Genomic DNA, 21,694 nt, shown 5'->3' on the forward strand with positions numbered 1-21,694 from the left:
CAGATTAGTGTCAGTGTCGGCAGAATGACTAGACTTATAAGTGAGTATATACAGTAACAAATTCACATTGAATATTAAAGTTTGTTTGATTTACTTTACATCAGTTGAACAATGCATGCAGTGCACAGCATGGGTCATATTTCACTGTGTTGAAGGAGAGTGCTTTTTGAGTGCAGTTTGATGAACACTGCCTGTTAAATCTACTTTCTCAAATTATAGCTCTCTCATCCATTGTGACTAAATTCACTCAGCTCCCATCAAGCATGGATTTTACCTGGCCAGTTTGTGGACTAGTTTTTTGCATGTCTGTTATCCTGAAAGGACTTTCTGCAGGTGGTAAAAGCATGGGTCATGGATCAATTAAGTCTGTTATCCAAATGGAAGATGTAGTTAAAAAATGACTCCACCTGCAACTCCTGGAGATTTCATTTTGCACTCAGGGTGAATTTAAGACGTGAGTAGAAATTGGTCAGTACACTTTGTGTGTATTGTATATGTAGGAAATAAGCACAGATATTGACATTAGTTGTTAAAGTGGAGGGATTTGGAGCCATTTCAGGATGCCACTGGTGTTAAATTGGCAACAGGATACACTGAATTTGTATATTTACAGGTACAAGGATTGCATGTAGGTTTTCAGGGGTGCAAGGCAATGGTGGCACCCAAATGTACCATTTGAGCTCCACGAAAAATGAACTCTGTATTGTATTATTCTAAGCTATTATATGTGTATTGGTGCAAAAGAAGATCAGGTGGCCTTATTGTACAGGTGACTGATACATACAGTTTCCTAAAATAGATATGTTTCTCAAATTTTGTTAACTTTCACAATCTGAAAGCAATGCATTTCCTGTAATGTAAATTTGCATGTTGCTTGATATTATATATGATGTACCCCATCATCATACTGGTGGTTTGGGGTACATGTAGGTAGATAGATGTGGTATGACTAGCATTTTATAACCACCCATAACTTTTAATTGCTTTTTGCATCTAGTCTGTTCCCAGAAAAAACAGTAACAAGCAAGAAAGCATATACATATAGTGTATGACTTAATCCATTCCTGACATTTCTGTTACTAATTAAAACCTGCAAAAAATAAGATTTGTACTGCTTTTTTATTTTGTAATCATTTGCTAATTAAAATTACTTGTTACATCAGAGATGGATTGACAATCATCACATAGCAGACTAAACATTGTTTTGAACAATGTTACCATTATTAAGCACATCACATGGCAAACTGTTCTTTTAGGTGCTGTTTGTTGGGTTTCGATCTGTCTTCAAGTTTATAAAACAATTACAGATACATGTATTAAAGTGCTTATTTAATTCCTTGATCACAATGGACTTTTCTTCCAGGCCAGATTTTGTAATAAATTCCTTATCACAATATTTGTTTAACTTTTATTTAAAGGTCCTTTATTGGGTACTGTTTATGTTGTAATATCCATATGCCCAGTGGCTAGAGCATCTGCCTTGGATGTGGAAGGTCACACGTTCAAATCCTGGCCGAGTCATACCACAGATTTATTAAAAAAATTGTACTAGCAGCCAACGTTCCCTCAAAGGCATGTACACTAGTGAGCGCTGAGCAAAGGCCACTGAGCAGACTGCAAAACCTACTGAGCAAATTTATTGTATCCTCAGGCAGGGCGCATCAAAGTGGGTGGGGGGTCACAAGTCACTTTCACACTGTGTAAGCTAGGAACGGCATGCATAGTTCTCACTGGAGTTTCACAAGAAATCAAAAGAATTATCTCTGCGCGCAGAATACATTTAACTGCGCTAAGACATCAAACAAACCACGCACGCAGCTTAGCGGGAACATTGCTAGCAGCTTCCTCTCTTGGTGCTCAGTATTAAGAGGTTAGCATTGGGACTGATCGTCCTGGTGTCAGTATAATGTGACTGAGTGGGACATGATGCTAAACATCTGCAGCATGATGTCACAGTGCTAGATCTCACCACTGATTGCCACACTGCAGACATTGTAGCGATATGACTGAAGTTTTTTTAAAGCTATGTTAAAAGGCAAAATCACACACACACACACACACACATGCTGTAATAGCTGAATATCAGATGCATCTTTGTTAGTGTTGTACCCTTGCATCAAAGGTCACTGTGACCTGCTTTGCTAATACTTTGTTTATTGTAAGTAATTGAATTGGCTGATGACTACATAGATTTTTCTTCTATGCTTTATACAAACTGAACTTTCACAGAAGGCCCCATCTGACCAATGCAGTTCAAAATAGGAATAAATTATTATTCAATGATAAACTTGTGTCATGACTATACTTATATTATGGGTTAGGGCACAACAGGAAAGCTGTATATTGTACATGTGAATGACGATTGGAATTGGGAAAAGGGATTGCATGCTTTTCTTGGGAGGCTTCATCTTTAGTCATTGATAAAGATAATCACTTTTGCATGAATAATGCTTCTAATATAGCTGATGTTCTAAGGTTACTCCAAACCTGTGTCATCACCCAGTAAAATCAGGCTTTTAGGCATTGTCATTGATGAAAGCTTCTGAAGCTGCATTTTATGTCTTTTTTTAATTATAACGTAATCACACTGGGTTTTTTGAGCTCATTATTGTACCTCCTCTTTGCTTCAGTAAAACGGGACTTGAAATTTCACTGCTGTGTGAGACCCTATTCTCTATGCACAAATTTATTGATTATATAGCATTGTTACCTCTTATAAGAGACCAGGGACCCCGAGTGGCCGAGTGGTCTAAAGCGCTCACCGTTCCGGATCACTGCCGTCTCACCTCTGTCTGCGTGGGTTTGAGTCCAAGGCTCGGCTAGCGTGGGTACATGGGGAAAGCCTGCCAGTAGCTTCTCGTGGGTCGGTGGTTCTTCCCTGGGTTTTCCAGGGTTCTTCCTCCACCAGTTATACTGGCCGCCATGTATAGCCTGTCTTGTGCTGAAGAATGGCGTTAAACCCTAGAACAACAACAACAACATAAGAGACCATAGTATTTTGGAAAAGGAGGTGGTCTTTCAAGACAGATTCTGCTGTACAATGGTTGCTGGAGTATACTGAAAGCACTGTAGTGGTGAGTTATGTATGTGAATGTTTTTGCATATCAAAATGTAATTAATTTTCTTTCTATCCTTAAACAATAAAAAATTGTATCCTTCAGTGTCTGAAAACTTAAAATAAACTCCAATCTCAACTATGCAAACAGGCATGTGCTATTAGACTATTCCTAAGTGATAAAGCAAACTTGCCACTTTGCTTTATATTAATAAATGAAAACTGATATTACTTGCCAATTTTTGTGTAATTTAGTTCAGAAAATGCACAAAAGGAACCCAACTTAGCTTGTCAGACAAAAGAAACTAACATGACTGAATCTCTTCCATTATCATTTGTCCATGAAAATCAGCATAAAGGTTGTAAATTTTGTCAATAAATAAGAACTAAATGAAAACATATATAGGCTGAATTTTAATTTTATTATTTTCTATAGCTAAAGCATTAGGTGTAGTTGTGAAAAAAGATAAAATAGTTGACAGCCTGTTCTAGAAAAAAAGATTACTTTCAGAACCAATGAACCGAGCCCAATTAGTTTGGTCCAGTGCAGAAACTTGTACAAGACTAATTACAAACTAAACTATGTTTCAGTACTTGTAAATTTATAGCAATATATCAGTCAGACAATCACCAGTTATTCTGTACTTTTGAGAGAGTGACATATGTAAAGTGAAGTTGTTTGCATTTGAAACATGCAGAGTGGAGATAATGTTGGCATAATTCTATACTACTTTGATGTAATGTGGCTGACATTTCTTTGGATATTGTACTTGTAGAAATTGTACATGATCTAAGTACATTGCTGACTTTAAATGATTGCTCCCTTGTGCTCATAAAATCAGCCTGAATTAGTCTAAAATACACTGTCAATAGCACCTGTTAAAATAGGGAAAATGATTTTTGCCAACTAGACAATACCAGCTTCAGAAAGTGCAATTAATGAATTACCAAATATAAAAAATGTATTTAAAAAAATGTTATCAGCTCCTTTTTTTATACAATTTACCTCTGAAGTCCAGGAAGTGAAAATGACCAAGTGGAGCTAGCAGTTTGTTTGAAAGTTGCATATCTGAAGTAAGACCAACATGTTGCAACAAATGTAACAAAGTGGCTGTGTAACCAGTGTAGCAAAGTGACAGTGTGACCAAAATAAGTGTGTAAACAATGTAACAAACTGGCTGTGTAACTAATGTAATAAAGTGACTGTGTTACCAATGTAACAAATTGTGTAACCAGTGTGACAAAGTGGCTGTATAACAAAGTGACTGTAACCAATGTTTGACAGTGGCTGTGCAAAGTACTTCTCTATTCTAGCAGCAGTTAAATACCCTACATCATTTTAAATAATTTACTGCCAAGAAAATTTATATAAAATAACATTTATATGTAGATCACATGCTAAGTGTGGGAACTATCTTTGTTGGGTCTTTGAGTAAGACAAACACGAAACTAGAATGTGCTCCAGAATCAAAGAAGAACAATTATTGGATGAAAACAATGATCCTGGTTAAAGCCCACAAAAGGCAAAATAATACTTAACAATAAAAAAATTAATCAAAATTGTTAAATGATAGCTTACTTTTTTGCTTGTTTTATCATCTGAAATGTCTGTTATTGTGGGAAATTCGAAATTTACATCATAACATTTGCAATTTTATTACAAAAACATAGTTTTTAATAATTGTAACAAATTAGTTTACCAATAGCTCAATATATGATTAAAGATCGATCATTATACATTTTGGTAAATGCCTACTGGTTGCAATGCTGTGTACAAACTAAAGAAGTTTTCCAGTAAATTTCATGCTTTAAAGAAACTTATTTGATTTCAAAGTAATTAAATTAATTATCATAAGCATAATAGACCTTTTTGTACTAAAATGTGACAAGAATTAATTGACTGTCACAGCAGAGCTCACAAACCCTTCAAGTTAAGTGCTTACAATGCAACTGAACTGGATTTGGAACTTCTTGGCCTTTTGGCACAGTGACATTAGCTAGTTAGCAGCTTAATTGCATCATCCAGTTGCAACACATGAGATGTGTTGACATAATACTAACATGTATGGGCATCCTAATTTCTTGTTATACTTGCACACCATAGACAATTTCTATGTTTATTTGGTTATTTGACTTGAGGCTTTGCAGCAATACATTAAAAAATAATTTGTAAGTTCCAATAAAACACAACTTTTTGCCTTTTGTCTTTCATTTTGTTAATATTTTATTCTTGTGGATGTAGTAGTGTTCCAGGGCTATGCATCTGATTCAATGTGCCAGCTGTATTTTTTTAAGTACAAGTATCATGGGATTTATACTCTCTCGTTATTGTTTTCTGTTGATCATGACATGTTTGGTGATATTTAGACTGCTGTCTTCATGATTGAATCAGTGCAAACAAGTTGGATATGAATTTGTGAGGACTGCGCCTCAGATTGATCTTGATATAAAGTCTGTCATCATTTTATTGATTCTTTATAGGACAAAGCCATTTATAATGTGCATTTGTCCCAACATATATGCTCACATGTAAGTCAACTCAAACTGCAAACAAACTAGACCTAGATCTGCTATTGTATAATGAAGTGGTAGATCAGGATTGATGTTTATATTACTGATTAGTTTATTGATTCTCTATACAACAAAGCGATTTTTAATGCTCATGTATCAGAAATTAACCACAAAAAATCAGATAAGTTTTGTATACATTATCAAAGAATTATCTCAAAATAGTGATGTTTCAGTTCAATTGTAACTTAAGCATCAAAAACTTTAATGGACTTCTTTTTATCCTATACGTAATCATAATTAAAATCCATTAGATGAATTATTTTTTTTGTATTGTTCAGCAGAGATGACAATTCTTATGCATCAGTGAAAGTGGCTACCACCTCACCCCCACTCCCCTGTAAACCAAACTTTTAGTGTCCCTTGCATCTTCAGCCCAACATCCATTTTTATGGACCCTGTCATTCCCAACCTCTCAGGGGACAGGAACATACTTTTGCTACTTTTAATCTGATTGTATGGAAGGGGAATTCATTGTAAGAATTGCAGATAAAAGCCTTATAATTTTGAACAATAACTTCTGTATCTATTGTTTCAATTTTTTAAGATTAGCTCATTCTCATTCAAAGAAATTGAATAAAAATGATATTTCATGCCTTAAAAGAACTTTTGAATAAGGTTGACAAATGCAACATATTTGGAAAATTGCTACAGTTAATGTTCTCACCTGAAAAATAATACATCTGTTTTCAATGAGTAAGCAAGTAGAATTCACCATTTTGTAATTTTACTTTAATTTGTTTAAAGCAAAATCAGATTTGAAACGGATTGGTATGAGGAAGGCAACGAGCACTGATAACACATAATCCAAAATTCTACATTTGCGTAAACCAGTTTTATTAAGGAAAATTACAAATCTTGTTCATCGAACCACTGACTTTTATTAATTAACAAGACAATAAAAATTACCAATAGCAAGCCCGGTTTATAAGAAAAATGACCCTTTAAATAAAATGAGTATTGACCAGAAAGTATATTGTATGAAAATTTTCTTGAGAAAGCAATCAATGAACATTTGAATATATACTGAAATAAAATCTTTGCCCTTTCTCCTTTCTGTTGACTTTTAGTAGGGGTGTATATGATGGCCAATCTATTTTGATTGCTGTCAGTGTGAATGGCACATGGCATTGGGCACTGAAGGTGTATTGTTAATGGACCTGTCTGGGTCTTTTGCCTGCCTGCTTTACCACCTCATTAGACAAAACTTGACAGCTGAAAGATTGGCTGATTGGGGCTGTTGATTTAGATTGTTAGGATCATTTGATCTATACATGGGGTTCGCTTTTAGAGTACTAGATAACAGTATATTCATTTAATTAGTTACTACATCTTTGACTACTTAAAATCATTAAGTGTGTACTAAAGAGTTCTATACTAGTTCCAACATTATTTAACATGTATTAATGAAATTGTTTTTTTGTTACCAAAAGAGCTACACTCTATCAATATGCAGATGATCCAAATTAATTGGCAATTTTATTTTCTTATATTGATTAGGAAGTTTATCTGTGATACATCTTGTATGACAGGATAAAACCGAATGTGGAATAATTAAAAATTTTATTTTAAAAAGTCAGTAGCAGAACCTTCATTATTCTTGTGTTTTATTGTATATGCTCACTTAAAGTAAAGCCCAATGATTACAACACAGACTCTGATCTGTCATCACATAATAAACGCATAAATTTGATCTGTACTTTTTTTCTACTGCATTATAGCTTCAAACAAACTGCATAGACCCAGATCTGCTGTTTCATTCTGCAATTTATAAGTAAATATTTTGCAGTATTTGCTTTTTCACCAACTTTAAAGATATGCTACTTTAATATAAATTTTAAAATGTGTAGCAACAGTAAAATGAGGTGTAAACATCATTGGTTTTCAAAGACTCGGAACTATTTTGTGTAATACATTTCCATTAAAATGTATACATTACACTTGCCCATAAAAACTTTCAAATGTATTAATTGCATTTGCTAAACAACTTTGTATTTTTGTAGAAAGTAAATTTATAGATATAGAGTTAGATGCAGGTTGCTGAACTGCATACATTTCAGGCTTGTATCAAGCTGTTTTTGCCTTAATGGACAAGAGATGCATCCATTCAAATTTATCCTGTATATTTAGCCTCAACCTGCCCAAGCTGTATTGGCAAAAACTTTTGCGGGGGTGGGGAGGCTAAAAAATGTTAACAAGCAGATGACATCATTTTCAAGTAGGAGTCATTTTTTTAATTTTTTTTTCATTTTATAAAATATATTCATTTAAATTTAGGATGAAACATGTAACCTTTTAATTTCTGGAACAGGTCAGTCCCATAGAGCAAGGAGAACTGCATTTCAGGAGTGGATATACAGGAGTTCAAGGAATTTGATCAATAGTACATTTCTTACTTTATAAACAAAGAAATTTGGCTTTTTGATGCAATATATGCCCGGTCCCCTTATAACCTGTCCATGATAGAAAACATTTTTGGATCAGTTTCTTCAAATTTTTTAACAATTCATATTACATGTACATGTACCTGTATAATAGGATATCATCAGTTTAAATAGTCTACATAAGAGTTGTAAAACTTCATTATTATTTTATATTATACTAATTGGTCCACAAAAATTGTGTAACAAAATTCATATTATTGCACATCATGATATTAATTAGTCTACATAATTGTCATAACAGCCCATAACAACGACATAATTAGTCGACTAAAAGTTTGTAACCAATCATATCAGTGTGCATTCATACTAATTTGATTAGTTGTAACAACTTGTATTTTTAGACATCATAATAATAATTAGTTGTTAAAATTTTTGTGGCAGTTCATATTATTGGGCTTGTCAGTATTTTCCCCATGTGTCAGTAGTTTTTCCCATGGGTCAGTATTTTCCCCATGTGTCAGTATTTTCCCAATGTGTCAGTAGTTTTTCCCATGGGTCGGTAGTTTTTCCCAGGGTTCTTCCTCCACCAGATATACGGTCAGCCATGTATGACCTAATGTGATGAAAAGTAGTGTTTGACCTGCAAATTGGACTTCATTATATTAATTCAAACTTACAGTAATATGTCAGAATTATGGTACAGATTTCTTTTTCTTGCTAACATTTATAAACTCTTAAAAAATAAATGCTGTTTTCATTTATTTTGAAAGAAGAAAATTGAGGATATTGTACATTTTCCTAAGTATTGTCACCATTATGATCTGCCTCAACAATAATGTTTGGGACTTTTACTTTGTAATTGTGCATATTTGTATTAGGATTGCAGAGGGATAACTGGTATTCCTTGGTTTTATCTGGATATTGTTGAATACCTTGACATTTGACCTATTCAGAAGCTTGACCTCTGTCAGCAATGTCATGATACACTCAGGGTTCATTGCTCCAATTCATCAACCTGACACAGCTGTAAACTTCTTGGCAGGGTCACCATTGGACCAAAGGTGAAAAACCTGCAACTGACTTTATAAAAGAAGCAACAAAGAAAGAAGAGCAGATTTGTTTTAAACTGTAAAAAGCCTAAAATTGAAGTCTGTGAAAATTTCTGCTGAATTTGTTTTGTATCTATTTAATTACTTTGAAAAATTTCTCTGGTACTTATTTCACCACCATTCAGAAATGGAAGGAATTTAAAATCACATAGTTTTAATTATTGGAGAACTAAGTTACATTTGAGAATAACAGAAATAAGGCATATCACATTAAAGCATCAACATCATGACGCAGTTAATTTGTTCACAACATATGGATTACAGAACAATTTTTTATGTGGGGATGGCTCCATCTCAGCAGGGAGGAATTTTTCAACATTGAATAGGTGAACAATCACTTTGTATACCAGTATTCATTATTTGTTAAACATATGAGATGGCCATAGGTCAACTGTCACCATGGGTCTAATTCCCCTGCACCAATACAGTCCATTGTAAAACCTCAACCCTAGGTTTTTAATCAGAATGTTTACTGTGTTCACACATTCAGATCATCCCTTCAGTATCTTTAAGTTTGAAGTCTCTTCCTGAGCAATATAGAATTGCTCCAACTCAGCCAATGTGGGTATGTGAGAAAGCTTGCCAGTCATAAACACCTGCAAACCAGTGATAAACACCTACAGATAGTGATAGACTCCTATAAATCAGCAACATGCCAATTGCATCTCCACCTGGAGTTGCTGGTTGACTTTACTGATTCACATTTAAACAGCCAATGACGAAAAACAAAACCTGGAAAGACCAAGACATAATGAGTGATTTACAATCAGATACCATTTCAGCAATCAGTGTTCTTTATTTAAATGATATGTATGGACAATAAAAAATGAGTTCAGAAGAACATTTAGGAAATGTTGATTGGCTTTTTTTGCAGTAAGGTATTGCTTTTACTTTACTCAAAGAAATCTGAGCAAACTTGCATAATGAATTCTTGAGGGTACTCCCTGTTGAGCTTCTCTTGAACAGTTTAAATTTATTCTACTGATTAAACATGAAATGTAATCCTCCGAGGTGTGGACACTTAAATTCCAGATAACAGCCACTTCTGTTTAAAAACACAAACAATGAAACAGAAAATGCTGAATTTACTCATAAATGTGAACTATGTGTCTAGTCCTTACGCTAAAACGGACAAGTTAAAAGGCTGAATTTAGATGTACAACTATGAACTAGTTCAATACAGACTGCATGTTTACTGTAAAGTACTGGCCATTTAATGTGTGGGGCTCAGTTCTTTTTGTTTAGGGTATATTTTTATTCTTTCGTTCATCACAAGATATTTTTTTTAAAGTAAAACAAGGAATGGCATAGTGTCATTTTTTATACAACAAATCATATCAAAACAATAGTTTTCAAGCATTTACCACCCAACCACCCCATTTGGAAACTGAAATGGTCTCTCCATCATGCTTCAGCAGATGCTCATCAGAGATCAATGCAGTGACCATTGTAAATTCTTATAAAATGTTAGTATCAGAAAATATTGTACATTCCAGTTTGGCAAAGGTGCATTTCTAACACAAAAAGCCATCTAAATGTGTGTGCTGTACTGTCATTAACAATAATTAAAGAAATAATAATAATAATGGTTTATTAATAGAGGGTGACTCATTAGTCAAGGACTATTCTCCCTTGAGGCCCTCTTAAGGAGAGTATAACAATGCACATTATATGAAGATATCAATAATTACTGTTTATTTTAACATGTTTAGTATAAATACTCTGATATTTTCAGCAGATTTTACATGTAGTGGAAGCTTGTTTCACAGAACTGTACCAGAATTGGAAGCTCTTTTTAAATTGCTCTGTTCTTGGTTTTGGTGCTAGGTTTCCATGTGATATTGATCTCAACTGGTATTGTGTTGAAAAAGGCCTGAATTAGTCCTGAAGACACTCTGGTGCAGTTCCATGTAGACATTTATATAGAAGAGCTGCCTTGTGAAAATCTGTCATATATTGTAAACCATTTGAGTTCTGTAAACAATGCTTTTGAGGGGTTTGGATGTTTGGTATTCATTTGGTAATGGCACTGTCTTTATCGTAACTTTATAAATAATGTACATACAGCACTCCATCATTATGACACTGTCTTGGAGAGATAATATACCACCAAATGGTAAGACTGCCTTTATGATGTGTAACATTATACATGTGTAACTGACCAATCAGAACCCTCTGTGCATGAGTCATAGCTCCACTGGTACTATCTACAGGCGTCTGCCTCTTTGACAGCACTCTGTATTAAGACCTCACAGTAGTCACTTGTATATATTAAAGTATTGATAGTTAGAACACGACGTCTCATCTTATGTTTTAACACAATAACACAACACTATCTAAACACATTCTTCAATATAATTTTTGTTTCTCTTTCGTTTAAGTGATGTGATGTGATTTGGATATTAAACGTAGCTTTTAACAATTTTTCAGTCATATCGCTACGATGTCTGCAGTGTGGCAGTTTATAGTGGTGTCTAGCACTGGGACATCATGCCGCAGACATGTGACATAATGTTCCACCCAGTAACATTATCCTAACACCGGGCCGACCAGTCCAGTCCTAACACTAACCTTTTAATGCTGAGCGACATGATGAATTATGTTTTACATACAGTATTTGATATCTCCAGTGGCTTAAGTGGTTAGAGTGTCTGCATGTTCTTTGAAACATACATAAGATATACAAGGTCTTTTTTAAATAGCCAGTATAACCAGTGAGGAAACCCGGGGAAATTCATTTTCTGTAAAATTCTAACCCTATACAAAATACAAAACTTTTGAGCGCCACCTTATGGATGGAGGTGTTCCAGAATATAGAACATAATTAAATCCTGACATTTATGTTATTATATGCATATGAATAGCATAACTGTCTCAACCATTATTTCCTCCTAGATCCTCAGCAACAGTATGGAATGGTTTTATGGCATCCAAGCCCAGGAAAGTGTCTAAGTGGACTAATTATATATATATATATATATATATATATATATATATATATGCATTAATTGCACATCCTTGGTAAAGTTGTTGTCTTTAGTTTGTATATGGGGTAAGAAAGAAACCTGTAAATTTAGGAGTCAAAAGGTTAAAGGCCAAGGTCATTGTACCTGAAACTAGATCAAGTTGGTGGGTTGGGTTTTTATGTGCATAATAACTCAGTTCTGGACCATGTACCAGCTTTAAGGTATGTGAGAGGTCATAGATCATTTAGGCAATCATGGGTTTTGTAGAATAACTTTTGACCAAGACTAGGTTCCTTGGTGATAATTTTGGATATTTTGTACTTAGTGTAATAAAGAAGCCTATATATTCTGGGGTGTAAATGTCAGAGGTCATGGTCATGGTATGTCTAATAATAAAATTATTTATGCATGTTAGGTTCAATGTCAGGTGACTGCATAGGGAACTGTTAAATATTGGGTGGGTGTAAAATGTGCTGTTCAGTTTGTTGCACCCACCTGCTCAACGTATAAAAGTACATGCCATTATACCTGCACAACATATACATGCCATTATACCTGCACAATGTATACAAGTACATGCCATTATACCTATGCAGTGTATACAAGTACATGCCATTATACCTATGCAGTGTATACAAGTACATGCCATTATACCTGCACAACGTATACAAATACATGCCATTATACCTGCACAATGTATACAAGTACATGCCATTATACCTATACAGTGCATACAAGTACATGCCATTATACCTACATTAAACACAGCAAAGGCATATCGAAGTGTATAACATGATAATTCCATGATAACTGAAAATCATTGCTTTGCTTTCTTATCCAGAATGATGAGATCTATATATAAATCCACCCAAATCTTTCCTAAAGAACTTCTAATAGTCAGTGGTTACATGTAGTCCATCAGAACGAGGATTGGATTCTTTTTCCATGTTTTTTTTTTTAATGTTAAACTAAACCTAGGAAAGGTTAACACACCCTTGCATGAGTTTTTCTTGGCAATTATACATTTTTTTATCTTGCTTAAAGAAATGTTTGTTTGGAGATCACTGTTAGCTTTGCTTTGATAAATTTTTCATAAAAATCTAGTTGTTGATTCGGTATTTCGTTTTGAGCTGTAAATCTTCTCCCATCATTACAAATTAATTTCTTCATTGTTTTGATTTTGTAATTCCTCTTTTCAAGCTATAGAAGTATTTTGAATTCTTTTCACCAAATTTATACTGTCATGCATTTGATCTTAAAATTACTCTTTCTGTAAAAAAAATTTCCTTTTTTTTTCCTTGATTGGTTTGTATATTAGTGAATTTTGTTGTTGATTCTGCATCATTTCTTTGATCATGTGATTTTTTTAGGCTTAACTTCAGGTTTATTTCTGTTAGGATGTTGTTTTGCCCCTGCCGTGGAATGTTCAGAGTTGTTTCAGTTCAAATTTTCATTTTAAGAATTTGCACAGAAGAATCCATAATTACATGTTTGCTTTACTTACATTGAATGTTTTTTTATCAACTTCAAGATAAGGTACTAATCTTCAACTATATTTGAAATTCATCGTTTATTGAGTTAATGCATTCTATTTGCATTGAATTTCTAGCAACTCTGACTTCTATATAGTGTAGATAATGAGAACAAAATGTCATAATAGCTAATGTAATTATAGCTAAAATGTTTATTCATATATATATATTTATATATATGTATTTTCATCAACAAATAAGTTAATATACATCTACCATCATCAGCACATCTTATTCTCTAGATAAAAATGCTAAATTATTTACAAAAAGAATTGTGACACCATCACTATTATGATATTTATGGAAACTGCGTTGTTGTTGTTATGGAGTGTATTGCTATTTTTCAGCACAAGATAGGCTATACATGGTGGCCAGTATTAATGGTGGAGGAAGAACCTGGGAAAATCCCGGAAAGAACCACCAACCCATGAGAAGCTACTGGCAAGCTTTCTCACATACCCACACTGGCCAAGCCCGAGATTCGAACTCATGCAGACATAGCTGAGATGGTAGTGATCCATAACTGTGAGTGCTTTAGATCCAAAAAACCCATTCTTCATTTTTCAATCTCAGCAGTTCTTTCTTGAAAACATATGATGGATGCCTTTTTTTGTTTAGCCAAGTATAACATATTTCATTGTTTTAAACTGGAATTGAACAGATACTGGACATTCATTGACTTAATTTTAATATGATTATTCATAACTGAATAGTACAACTAGAATTTGAACACAAGTGTATTGTGAAATTTCACAAATATTTGAATAGCCTTTTATTGCACCATGACACATTGTATAAAAATGCAGTAGTTAAAATGCACATCCATACATGACAGCTCCGATGGCCTAGTGGTTAGAGCATCTGCCTCTGATGCGGGCGGTCGTGGGTTCAAACCCCAGCCAAGTAATACCAAAGACTTATAAAAATGGTACTAACAGCTGCCTTGCTAGGTGCTCAGCATTAAGAGGTTAGTGTTAGGGCTGGTTGGCCTGGGGTCAGAATAATGTGACAGTGTAGGACATTATGCTACATGTCTGTGGTATGATGGTCCGGTGCTAGACATCCCTATAATCTGCCATACTGCAGACATCATAACGATATGAATGACATTTTTTTTAAAGCTATGATAAAAAAACATTACACAGACACTCAATCTAAGAAGGAATAACGTAATATTTCATTTACCTATTTAAAGTAGAACCTTGTCTGTTCTTGTATAAATTATCTTTATTTTATAATAACAGTAGTAACAGTATCAATAATGACAAAATCAACAGCATTAATAATTGGGTATTATTATTGTCACTATCATCATCATCACCTTCTGTTGCTAGTATTGCTCTCCATTTGAGACAATTGCATTACTCCCCTTGTGTGGCAAGTAGCCTGAGTAACTAACAGAATAAATTACCTTGTAATCATTGGTTACTTCCTTAGTTAAACTGTAATAAATTACCTTTGTAATTATTGTTTGATCCCTATAGCCAAACTGTAATAAATTACCATGAGAACCATACTTGTGACAGTGTCAGTGGGAGCCATACTTGAAACAGTGTCCATGGGATCTGTACTTGTAAGTGTCAATGGGAGCCATGCATATGACAGTGTCCATGGAAACTCATGCTTGTGACAGTGTCCATGAGAACCATACTTGTGACAGTGTCATTGGGACCCATACTTGTAACAGTGTCCATGAGCACCATACTTGTAACAGTGTAAATGGGAGTCGTACTTGTAACAGTGTCCATAGGACCCATACTTGTAACAGTGTCCATGAAACCCATACTTCTAATAGTGTCCATAGGAGCCTTATTTGTGACAGTGTCCACAGGAGCCACATTTGTGACAGCATCCAGTTGGGAGTCATGCTTGTGACAATGTCAATGGGAGCAACTGCAAATGTTTGTATCTTTTGGATCACATATCCTTTTATAATCATATTACATACCAACATTTCATGTAGCATGATAATACAGCTCTTAATGCAGTAAATTGAAAGGACGGGATGATTTAAGGGAATCTGGAGTAACTTGGTTTTGTAGTCACTAAACTATCAGCACAAAAATTTAACTTGTGACTTGAGTTGCCAGAATTATAAATCATAAATGTACACAACAGTCTCATGGTGTCACTGATAAGTGGCATGTACATACAACTACAAGTACAGTACTCCCTCATTATAATGTTGTTCATGGGAGTTATAGATTATGCTGCCTTACACTGTGACCACATTATACCTCATAAAAAGGTACATGATACATTATTCATATTGCTGTCCATCTGGGTTGTAGATCATAAAGTATTGACTAGGACTGAGACCACTTTTTAACTCATAACAAGTACATGGTACAGTACTTCCTCATTAGTTTGCTATCCATGGTAGTCATAGGTTATATTGCCATACATCCAATTTTAGCAAGAGTCTAGTTTTTCTGCACAGGTAGTTTCTTGACCACAGAGCCTGAAGTAAAATTTAAAAAAATCTGTGAGCATGTATTGTAAAGAAGATAAAGTTAAAATTACACAGCCATACAACCTGAGTTAGGAATCCTATCTTTTGACATCTGACTTCCATTTCAGCTGTGTGGAAATTTCTTATTTTTTTCAAAATAGTGAAATTATTCCAAAATCAAAAATGTTCTTTTGTTGAAAAAAAAATCACTCATTCACCAAAAAGAAGAAGCATTAAATTGCAATGAGCAAGATATTCCATTCAGTTGAAATTCTTATTCACTTGATCATTGAAAGGAACTTCACTCAAGTGATTTTATTTGCCAAGTGAAATAAGAATGCATTTAAGTGAACAGGATTTTTATTAAAACTAAGCAGACCTCAGGTAATGTAATCATTAGTTGTAATACTGTTCAACTAATTATTGGGTTTAACTGATTACTGATTGTTATTTAACTTTTGGTCAAAATTTTAAATGCAAGAAAAGTTGTATTAGTTGTATTCAGAAATTTTCTTGAATAGAGATTATATCAGATTAAGATATGATTTCATTTTCCTACAAGTGGAAGTTGGACAGTGACTTTGACTTCTGTGTGCCTGAAGGAAGAGTGGAGTTATGGGTGATGTGAATATACATGTATTTAAAAAAAAACAATTATAATTGTGAATTTGTTGATGTATAATCTATTTTTCTGAAGAAAAAATAACAAGATGTAATACACATAGATGTGGTTCTTTTATTTTCACCTTGATTTATAAAGATACCTATATATTCTGGGGTCAGAAAGCCAAAGGGCATGGTCATGGTCAAGTATACAAAGAAGACACTGGACACTTACCTTGCCCAGAGGTCATTCAGACCCATTGGTCATTAATCTTTAGAGTGAATTATGTTGTACAGATGACTAAACATGGTGGGTCAGGCATGTCATGTGGTGTTGACAGTGCTTTTGTTGGGTATATTTTAAATTGTAATAGTCAATCAAAAATCCTACAGTGAAAACTGCTTTCTGTATTCCCTATGCTCTAACTTTTAATAATGGTGAACAATAACTCTTCTTAAATGAGCTAATGCATACTTATTATTGTAATTATTAACACAACTTATTTAGTTGATTACATTTATGAGTATTTAACCGTAGGTCTGTGTCTTGAAGCAAAAAATTATCTCACCCATCTAGAAAATAATCACATTTCATTTTAACTAAAGGGTAAAAATAATAAAGTGTAAATATAAATGAATGTTATAAATGGCTCACCGCCTGACCTTTTATTGCTTTAAAAAGGAAATTAAAATTGTCAAATTGTCAAAAATTCATTTTTTTCAGTAAAAGGTTCACAATATTTTTTTATTCTTTTGCATCAAAAATTGGTTGGCAAAGGATCACTTGCTATGTTCTATAAGATAATTATACATGGGGGGAAAAAAATGACAAAAATGACACTATCATGTTACACATTTTTTGACCCGGCCCAGGCATGACATTAAGGGTCAAGCAACAAGCAATTATTCTGTCAGCATTTTGAGACAGGACACAAAGGAGTCAGTCTGATTTATCTGAAGACATCTAGCAAGAGCCCATGCACTTTGCTAATTGAGCCTGAAAAACTATTTTGGATATTCCCTGATTCACCTATAACATCAGTGATATAGAAATGCTACAGTTTGTCATTGATATATGCCTCTTAAATACACTTACTTTTATGTATGTGTGTATCTCTTTCTCACTCTCTCTCTCTCTCTCTCTGTATGTATGTGTGTATCTCTTTCTCACTCTCTCTCTCTCTCTCTCTCTGTATGTATATATATATATATATATATATATATATATATATATATATATATACATTCTCTGCACTAATAAAGTTTCCTTAAAATGATTTTGTTGGTACATTGTTAATGAAATCCACGTGTATTAGTTATTCAGATTTACCAAGTCTATCTGTGTATTTTCTGTGTAGGCTTTAATACTGCCTTGTATTGAATGCAAGCAACTTTTTTCATTGGCTTCAAAACCTTCAGGAAGAATTACAGAATAAATGTTATTGATTCTTTTAGGACTATTATAGGATACAGTAACAGCTTATTGGTATAATTAGAGCTATGATACCAGTAATCATCACCACACATGCAATATGCCTTGTTTTATCTGAATATGAAAAGAGCCAGTTAGCTGGCATGGCAAATGACAACACATGCTTCATTGAAACTTAATTAAGTTTTTAAGTAGGGGTTAAGCTTAATTTAACTGCTGTTGAAAACTTAATTCATTGGCAAAATGACAAGCTATATAGCAGATTCATCGAGAATTGCAATACATGAATGGTACCAGACTCCATAAGACCTGAATATCTTGTGTTGAATGGCCAGTTATTTTTTTAGATGTATTTATAATTAGAGGAAACATTATAAAATATGCTTCATATAAAAAATTAAAAAATGTTTTGAAGCAAATAACTAGTGAAATACATTACATGTAGTTGAAAAAAATTAAATAAATCAAGAATACAGTAATATGAATAGAGAAAAAAATGATGTGGAGAATAAATAAGAGCAATTACAGTTGGTGAGATTTAAGAAAACTCAATTGGTGAGATATAAGAAAATTCAAGGGGCAATGTTAAGATGAAAAGCAAGATAGTTGGATATGGGGGAAAAAAGCAACAAGATACTTCTTCTAAAATCATGTCAGAGTTGACAGATGAATTCCTTTACAAATCTAACCCTATGCGTCAGTTTTATGTCAAATGTTTCTCAATAAAAGGAAAGTCACACATCTTCAACAACTCATAAATTGTGCTCTTTGGCTAATCTGTGGTATATTCTTCAACAATTGCAATGATGTATTCGAAAATAACTTGCAGGTTCTAGCAAAATGTATAAATTTTTCTCTTTTATAAATAGATTTTGTTCATGTTTTCATTTATGATTTGTGTTTCTGGGTCCTTGGAACTGCCATGTTTCGATATGCTTATTTTTGGTTCCAATGATATTGGCTAGTACATGTTAATAGCATCTGCAGTTGATGAAAAGTTTACAATTACACCATCTTGTACAGCAATCATTTGTTGGTACACTCAAAAGCTTCAAAAATATTTTTCCTCTGATTTGTAGACAAACAGTGTTTGTGTGTGATTTGGATTTTTAACACAGCTTTATCAATTTTTCAGTCATATCACTACGTTGTCTGCATTGTGACAGTTTATAGTGATGTCTAGCACTGGGGCATCATGCTGCAGACATGTAGTATGATGTCTCACCCAGTCACATTACCCTGACACCAGGCTGACCAGTCCTAACACTAACCTCTTAATGCTCAGCGCCAAGCGAGGCAGCTGTTAGTACCATTTTTGCAAGTTTTTGGTATGACTCAGCCAGGGATCGAACCCACTACCTCTCGCATCTGAGACAGATGCTGTAACCATTAGGCCACCAGAGCGGTCTAAAAAGTTAAAGAGGGAAACAAGTGTATATTAATAAAACCATTTTTGTAAGTCTTCGGTGTGACTCAGCCAGGGATTGAACCCACGACTCCTGCATCCAAGGCAAATGCTCTAACCACTAGGCCACTGGAGTGGTATGTGGACAAAGAGAACTAATTATATCCATTATATTGTGGGAGAAACGAGTTATCCAGAGGTAAATGAAACATATATTATAAAATATCATGTTTTTAAAATAAATCCAGGCCTCCCTCTTAAAAGCCCAGTGTGTTGTGTACCAGTTTTGATTATTACAGCATGTATTTAAGTGTCATGGTCATACAGACCATAAACTTGGCAGACACAGACATCATGCAAGCGCATGTTCTCTTGGCACACATTAAAGGTTTGTGCTTGTTTTTAACACCTATTTTACATACCATTGCAGAAATTATAGTCATCACACAAACATGTTCTATTGTCATGCAGTGTTGATTTTCTGCAGATCTTCCCCTTGTTAAAATCTATTTTAAGTGTTCGTCTGCATGCTGATACATAGGGGTAAATTTGCCAGGGCTATTACTATTTTCTTGCACTACCCATTCAGGATGCAGGGGTAATATGCACACATTTAAAGTTGGGATTTGTGGGAGGGTTGGGGTTGGGTCCTGTCTCTCACACACACATTGTAACATTAATTTAGTCTGTGATTTATAGAAAATTGCTACAAAAAAGTTTCCAGGTCTACTTTATGGGATATCATAATGAATACTAATTTTTTTGTTTGATTTTGTTCCTGTACATCTGTCTGTCTGTTACTGATAGTAACATGTCTTTTTGTGAATAAGCTTGTGAATGTGCTAGTATTGACATATTTTATTAGCATCAAAATTTTCAGTGGAGTTTTTTTGGGGGGGGGGCATTGGTAGTCTTGTTATCAAAACATTAATATGTATATATTGAAGGAGGTTTGAAGAAACTAGGTTTTTTTTATTTTAGTATAGGAATGATGCAGGTTGCATATGGGTTTTGAGAGTACACAGCTGGGCCTTGCTTGCGATGCAGGTTGCATATGGGTTTGAGAGTACACAGCTGGGCCTTATTTGTGAATGATATCTTTGAGAAGACTGTTCCCATGACTGTTTTGAACATTTGGAGTACTTTTAAAAGAAACAAGCTGATCTTTTAATATATTTTTTGTATGTGCATCGTAAGGCAGAGTGTATAATGTTGCAATATCTGTTTGTCCATCTATTTACCATTTCAATTCCTCACATTAAGTATCCATATTTACCAGATTCATGGTGGCTCAGTTGTTAGCCTGTATGACTTGATGGAATGGTTGCATGGTCAAGAGTTAGCAGAGGATGTGATTTGTATGAAATTTTGATCTTTTGTTTCAGATTTCCTTCCTTAATGCCACCACTGGAAATAAAAGAGACTGTTAGACGAATAATGCTGGCAATCCTGACCAATCAAGAAATGGTGTGCACTCCTCGATCTGTGTACTTTTTTGCATTCATTAAATCGTAAGTTTCAGTTTCGAAACTCAAATAGGTGATTAAATTAAAAAATTATTACCACCATCCTCCGCACATCAGTCCAGTTTTAGCAAATTGTAATCTCAAGGGATCACTGTCTAATGCCAGTACTGGAAATTGTTATTGTTGTTATAGGGTTTAGCGCAATTTTTCAACTCAAGATAAGCTTTGCATGGCAGCCAGTATAAATGCCACTACTGGAAATCTTGATATGTAGATCCTGAAGTAGAAATTATAAAACAAGTGAACATGGATCACAGATTTTGTATCAAGCAATCACAAATAATGTAACCTTTTAAAGTCTTTCATGATTTGATGTCCCGACGTTCCTAATTCAGATGAATTTTAACCATTCAAGTTTTATATAGTAAAAAAATGTTTCATCATCACCTATCAAAATTTGAATCTGAATGCCACTCAAGTTGATTATAATTGTGGTCCAAGTTTTACTTAGTTTCTCAACATTTCATCGCTTTACTTAATTTCTGTCAATGTGGATGAAGTGTGCCACTGAAATTAAGGCTTCTTTGAAGATTAAATTACAGTCGTCATATTTAGTAATTCTTGTTTTGCACAGTCCAGTTCATTTGTTGAAGAAAAATGTAGTATCTCTTCATATTGAATTTTTTCCTCAAATCATTTTGAGGGTAAAACGAAGACTTCGA

The 21,694-nt window shown here is 34.1% G+C and overlaps 1 protein-coding gene across 1 annotated transcript in view; it reads left to right on the forward strand.

Annotated features, from left to right (window-relative positions):
- Positions 1–21,694, forward strand: part of LOC149784182 (epidermal retinol dehydrogenase 2-like) — a 38,682-nt gene that overhangs the window by 12,777 nt on the left and 4,211 nt on the right. Inside the window, exon 4 of the mRNA XM_089932255.1 lies at positions 20,892–21,017. Coding sequence (XP_089788381.1) covers positions 20,892–21,017 — 126 coding nt within the window. The remainder of the gene's footprint in view (positions 1–20,891; positions 21,018–21,694) is intronic.

This window comes from Sinohyriopsis cumingii, chromosome 14 (genome assembly GCF_028554795.1).
Source record: "Sinohyriopsis cumingii isolate HCF-2022 chromosome 14, ASM2855479v2, whole genome shotgun sequence".
In the NCBI taxonomy this organism is placed as follows: domain Eukaryota; kingdom Metazoa; phylum Mollusca; class Bivalvia; order Unionida; family Unionidae; genus Sinohyriopsis; species Sinohyriopsis cumingii.